Raw genomic sequence first — 6,852 nt, 5'->3', positions numbered from 1 at the left:
CTTTCTCCCATGGAATAGCTGGTGGGTTTTAACTGCTGACCTTTCAGTTTGCAGCTGAGTACTTAACCCCTGTACCACTAGGGCTCTCAGAGAGCACAATATTTATAGCCCTTCAGAGATTGATGTATAGGTTCTGACTATCTATGTATGTACAGAAAGTAACCTAGTGCTCATGACTGAATACCATCAGCAAAGTAAGGGATGAAAATAGTTCCGTCCTATTTTTTAAGGAAAAACAGTAAAGTTTGTGCATTATAATCTTAAACCCAAACAGCCAAGTCATTATGCTATTTATAGGAGGCCTAGTATTTTCCACTGATGACAGTCAAAGTCAGCAAGCAAGGTACATAATAGGCATGGGGTCTGAGGTGGAGCACATTAAAAAAAACCATCACACACAACATAGCTTTACTGATTTTCCATCCATTCTCTGCCAGAGTGCATCCATTATTTTACCTACATACAAGTTCATTATTTTTCTTTTTATCATGAAGTGGTGAAGATTTATAGAGCTGATCAGTTCTCCATTCAACAATGAATACATTTTGTTGATGTCATTTATTGCAATCCCCACAGTGTAATATCTCTTATCCCACTTTTCCCCTGCTTCCTCTTTCCATTCTGTCTTCCTTCCTAACCCTTCAGAACACTGTGCTTATGCAAATGCTGCCCTTTTGATCTCAAAAATGGTTGATTATTCTAGGATGTGTGTACCTCTCTTGAGTTCCCCTAACAGACTGTATATGGCTTGGCTGAAAAATTGAGACATGGGAGTGAGTTCAGCTCCAGACCTGAAGAGCGACTGAAGGCAATAGTTTGGAGGGGTTCCACTAGTTTCTATTTGACCAGTAAGCCTGGTCAAATGCTTTCAATAATTTTGAGTTTTGTTCCACATAGCACACCCAGTACCATGGCTGTGCAACAGTGTTTTAAATGCTGCCCCTGACTTAGCACATACTAGGATACTCAGTAAATAAATATTGATTTATTGAATGACAATCCAATGTATCAAAAATACATATACTTCTTCTCTAGTGTGTCTTATACACACACATACACACACAGAGTCCTACTGGCCTTGGGTATAAAGTAAACATTTCTCGTTTTTAATACACTCGTAGATCTAAAAATAGATACATGCATATATGGACATTGGATTTACGACAAAGGTGACTCCAGAGAAGCAGAGAAAGGGTGGCCTTTTCTAAAATCAACTCTAAGTCAACTAAATGTCCATATGTTTGAAAAATGCAACATGATCCCTTCCTCTCTTTCATACACACAAGAACATTTATTCTAGATAGACTGCAGATCTAAATATGAAAGATTAGAAACAACACATGGGAAATTCTGCATGGCCTTAGTGTGAAGAATGATTTCATAAATAGGAAACAGAAAACACTAACCTACAACAAAAATTTTTGAAAAAGACAATCACGAAAGAATATCCACTAGACATTATATTTATAATAACCTCAAAAGCAGGTAATCCTAATTAGTGATGGCAGCCTGAAGGGTGGTTACCTTTGGAGTGTATAGAAAGGTTCGTAAAGAGGAAGGGCCATAGGTAGAGTGGCCACATAAAACACAAGTTAAAACTGAATTTCAGATAAACAATGAATAAATTATTAGTGTTTAGTATACCTCATGCAATATCTGGGACATGTACTGTTATTTGCTAAATCTGGCAACCCTACTCATGGGGGACACTTCAGGAGGACTGGGAGTATTCTATTTCCTGACATTCATTTTGCAATCCTTCCCTGTACACTTTTCAGTACATTGTTCTTCATAATGAAAGTTAACATTTTTTTAAAAAAAAAAGAACATTAATACTCAGTACAGACTAGCAGATTTTCATGTATCTCATCCAAGCACCATTTGTCTTTCCCACCCTTCATCATTGCACATGAGAGCTGTGCCACTTGTACAAGAGGTGGGCACTAGTAATCTGAACTGCTGTGTGTGCCAAAAGCTGTGAGCTTGCCTTTCAAACTTCAGTTTTTATTAAAATTACTTTTACACAGCATGCTTCTTTCCTTCAGGATTCTGTTTCCATGCCCTGCTTCTCTGGGCCCATTCTTATTAAGATGGGTGGCTTAATCTTACCAAAGGGCAATACGATGCTGGCATTCCAGCATCTACCCATCAGGCAGGCAATGCACAAGTCCGTGTTTTGGACTGGGCAGTCCTGTGGACTGAGGCTACAAAGCTCAACACAATTTTAGAGCCAGCAACCTAGGTACAGATATGTTTGGAATTAATAAAGGAAATTGCTTAACCTTAGAAAGCTTACCAGAAGTTGCCTACGAGTCAATGCACGTGTTTCCAACGTATGGCAACTCCAGGAGTGCAAAGAAGAGCTGCTCCACAGGGTTTTCAATATTATGACTTTTCAGAAGCAGACTAAACTCTGGTGACATAGCAGTTACGAGTTGGACTGCAAACATCAAGGTGAGCAGTTCAAAGCCACGACCATGCCACAGGATCTTTCTAGTTCCATAAAGAGTTAGGGGCTCAGAAACTCAAAAGGGCAATTTTACCATATCCTAGAGGGTCTCTATGAGTCAGCATCAACTCGATGGCAGTAAGCTTGGTTCTTTGGTTTGAATGAATTGCAGTTTCAGAAACCCACAGGGACAGTTCTGCTCTAACCCATAGGGTCTGTATGAGTCAGAGCTGGCTAGATGGCAGTGAGTTTGAGTTTTGCTTTGTTAATCTTCCAAGGCACCTCTGAGTGAGTTCCAACTGGCCTCCCTTGGGCTACTATTATCATTCTTAACCATTTGGACAGCCCAGCAGCTCCCCCTATTTCCCTCCCACTGGTTTATTGTTTACCTTCTCCTGCAGACAAAACTGGCACACCGGAGTAGAGTAGTGAGTGGCCAGTGCAACAACAGTCTCAATCGTTTTGCTGTGGTTTAAGCAAGGTGCTATTTGTGGGCAAACGTTCTTCAAAGCTCAGAGTATTCAGTGGGGTGGTTTTGTTGGATTTGTACCTTCATCTTGTTTTGAAATGAACCCCTCCCAATTCAAAGTTATAAAATGTCCGTCATGTCTGGGTGCTGATCGGCCCCAGGTCCCTTGAGAGTGCCAGGTTTTTGCTTTACTAACAGAAAACTGGACTTACTTCTTTCGCACAGTGTACTGATGATGCATGGCTAGGCTCCTGGGCTGCCTCCTGCGTCACTACTCAGTGACTCTGTTCCTCAGTTTCCAAAAGTGTACAATAAAAGTTAAAATAGTACCTAATTCAAGGGCTGTTGGAGGCATCAAATGCTTTATACAGTGACTAAAACACAGTTCCTGCCACACCTTAAACACTGGACATCTATTGTCTTTTGTCATCTTTATTTTCAATTGCTCTCAAGGGTCACCGCTTGCGTGTAGGAAAGGCGCTCAGGCATGGTTGGGGCCCGAAGTGAAAAGAGGTAGAGAAATAAGGGTTCCACCAGCCTATAAAGTTTGGTCCACACCCGACCTTGCCCCAACCCCAGACTCTGACCCCAAACGTCCTCGCTACTCACATTGCGGTTGAAGCTGTAGCCTGGTAGTAGGGGTAAGGCCATAGCTCTGAGCGTCCGAGGGCCAAAGGTCCGAAACCAGAGGGGGAGACTGGCAGTGGCCGCCTGGAAGCCCCTGTGTTTGCCCTCACGTTACCTGGAGACGGGAGGCACTGTAACGGAGGGGGAGGGGAGGGGCGGGGCTCCAGTGGAACGCCTGTGGGGGAGGGGAAGTGCTGGGGCGGGGCCGTGGAGCCCACTCCCTTCCTCCCCTCCCCGCCCCATGCGCAGACCGCAGGGTGCAGATCTCCCCGAGCTTTGTGCGCACACAAAGACTGACAACCACACCATCCCCTGCCCCCGCTGCTTTCTGGCTTAACCCCTTTATAGATCTCACAGTCTTTCTCGTACTTCCAAGCTCCTCCAAGCCTTGCCATATTTTGAGCCGTTCGATTATTGCATGTAGATATAAAATGCTACATTCACAGAGAATAACCCCTATCTGCTCACTGAGATTTAGCACAAGTTAATCTTTCCCTAGGCTGCATTTGCATTCGCTTTTTATAAAAGATTACAATGTTCTAGAATCTCAGACCACACACAATCCATCCACCCCCCCACATGAAAACCCATTCCAGTGTCCCCAGTGCTTCCCTTGCACGTTTCTGTACGTGAACTAAACGAGCTAAACGTATCTAAGGTGCGCATACTCGTGAGGTGGGCAACCAAGGGGTTAAGTAGCACAAAGCAGCCCTTGTCACTTTGTGACCTAGGGCAGGGCTTCCTCAGTTCCTAGCCTCATCCCTCCCCTCTGGATAGCTAAGCCCTCCCCCCTCCTATGGTTTGAACAGACTGGTATCCCTCAGGCACCACCCTCAGTAACCACTTCATTTTCTCAGCTGAGGGATCCCATTATTTCATGCCTGGTTTTCCTCTTTAAGAAAAAAAGAGAGAAAACCGAACTGATCTTGCCTCCAGAGCCATGCTTTTATAATTCATGATGCACCTGTGACTCTTCTGCTTAAATAATTTTCTATCCTTCTTCAGGGGGCAAGAGGCCATGGGATTCCTTAACCTAGTCGAAAGAGCCCTGGACAGTTTGCCCTGCCATTTCTTTCGCTATGCCCCCTCTACTCCAGCTCGGAAAACCCAGCAGCAGTTTCCAAACCAGGCCTTGAGGTTTCTCCTTTCTGGGATTTTGAAAAAAAAAAAAAAAACGTTACCTGTTGGAAATACCCTTCCCTCTTCTGGCCTAGCTAGTCCTCTGTACTTTCAGAACTTGGTTCAGTGAGAGAGAAAGATGTGGAAAGCTTTACCACTTTGGGAAATGTCCATGTGCCTTCTCCCAGCCCCACCTGCTCCCATATGTATTCGATGCCTAGTCGAATGCTTTTCATCTTCTTATATTGTAACCAGGCATTTACTTGACTCTTTTAAATACCCCTTACTTCCTCAAGGGCAGGGACTATGTATCTTTTTGTTTTGCTATGGTTTTGTTGTTGTTGTTGTTGTTGTTGTTAGGTTGTTTCTTTATTTTAAACCAACCTTATGTCCAGAGAGTAATTTAGCAAACATACAGTTACCAAACATACAGATATCGACCACACAGATAAAACATTTGCTAGCATTTTGCCATTATTGACTTCAAATCCTTAACAAGGAATACACTGCAATGAATTCCAAGGAAGCTCCATTTATAGCCCTACTCAGCTATTTCCCACCCTTGAGCCTTCTTCATCTTGATTTACGCTCTTACTCCCAACCAGGTTATTTGCTATATGTGTATTTCATATGCACAAAAACGTGGATTTCTGTGTTTATAAACTTAACACTATACATTTATGCTACCTGATTTTTTCACCTAAGATTTTGTTTTTTCAGATTTCTACATGTAGAAATATTTCATCCATTTTAAATGTATGGTATAAAGATACCACAAATTACCTTTTTCTCTGCTAATGACTTGTGTAAATATTCCCTTTTTTCATAACTATGATGCAATGAACACTTTTATATTGTCCTCTCAGAGCAGAAGATGGAGACGGTTTAGGAGATATACCTAAAAATAAATCGCTTGACTTGTTCTTGTCAAATAATTTCTAGAATAATGAAACCAATTAAGAAAAGATTTTAAGTGTTCTTCTGTCTTTATCCTTTACAGTGATGGGTGTGAGTGTTACATAATCTGGTGTCAATTTGAGGATTAAGAGTGTAGGGGTGCAGTCTAGGCTGTCAATCAGGATATAGCCAATCAGGCCTCAGTGTGAGCATGGCCTTCCCCTAAGGATTCTGTAATTCCAGTTTTTCCTCCTTGGCGGCAGGAGACACTTCTCACTCCCTTGGAGACACTCTACTGACCAGACGCATAGCACTACTCTGATAAACCCCGTGCCCTGGGAACTGGAGAAGTCACGTTGAGACCCCTGCCAGCACTGAGATGCTTACAATGCTACTGGATCCAAAGACTTTCTATCCACTGGCTTGTGATCGTCCTGCATTTGGCATCTTTGCATGTGTTTCGTGAGTCTGAAGGGGACTCTATATATTGGTATCAGACATATGGGCTAATATTGGACTTGTGGGCTTGGACTGGACTAGGTTGGGATGCTTTCTTTTTTTTAATTACTTTATTGGGGGCTCGTACAATTCTTATCACAGTCCATACACACATCCATTTTGTCAAGCACATATGTACATTTGTTGCCCTCATCATTCTAAAAACATTTGCCTTCTACTTTAGTCCTTAATATCAGTTGCTCATTTCCCCCTTCCTCATGAACCGTTCATAATTCATAAATTATTATACTTTTGTCATAGGTTACACTGTCTGACGTCTCCCTCCACCCTCTTCTCTGCTGTCCATCCCCCAGGGAGGAGGCTATACTTAGATTCTTGTAATTGGTTCCCCCCTTCTACCCCCGCATTCCCTTCACCCTCCAGGCCTCTCCCCTCTCACCACTGGTCCTGAAGGAGTCATCTATCCTGGATTCCCTGTGTTTCCAGTTGCTATCTGTACAATGTACATCTTCTGGTCTAGCCAGATTTGCAAGGCAGAATTGGGATCATGATAGTGGTGGGGAGGAAGCATTTAAGAACTAAAGGAAAGTTATATGTTTAATCGTTGCTACCCTGCACCCTGATTGGTTCATCTCCTCCCCACAATCCCTCAGCAAGGGGTTGTTCAGTTGCCTACCGATGGATTCTGAGTCTCCATTCTGCACTCACCCACCTTTACAATGACACGATTTCTTGTTCCTTGATGCCTGACACCCGATCCTCTCGACAGCTCGTGGTCACACATGCTGGCGTGCTTCTTCCATGTGGGCTTTGTTGCTTCTGAGCTAGTTGG

The 6,852-nt window shown here is 43.1% G+C and overlaps 1 protein-coding gene across 1 annotated transcript in view; it reads right to left on the bottom strand.

The window, feature by feature from the left end:
• The window catches only part of EFHC2 (EF-hand domain containing 2), a 213,339-nt gene extending 209,752 nt beyond the window's left edge, over positions 1-3,587 (bottom strand). The window contains exon 1 of the mRNA XM_045288314.1: positions 3,528-3,587. Within this exon, the coding sequence (XP_045144249.1) occupies positions 3,528-3,569 (42 nt within the window). The 5' untranslated portion in view covers positions 3,570-3,587. The remainder of the gene's footprint in view (positions 1-3,527) is intronic.
• Positions 3,588-6,852: the final 3,265 nt, after the last annotated feature.

Source organism: Echinops telfairi, unplaced genomic scaffold, assembly GCF_000313985.2.
Source record: "Echinops telfairi isolate 266 unplaced genomic scaffold, ASM31398v2 ScPeMD7_19;HRSCAF=73, whole genome shotgun sequence".
Lineage (NCBI taxonomy): Eukaryota > Metazoa > Chordata > Mammalia > Afrosoricida > Tenrecidae > Echinops > Echinops telfairi.
This window is presented reverse-complemented; position numbering and strand designations above follow the sequence as displayed.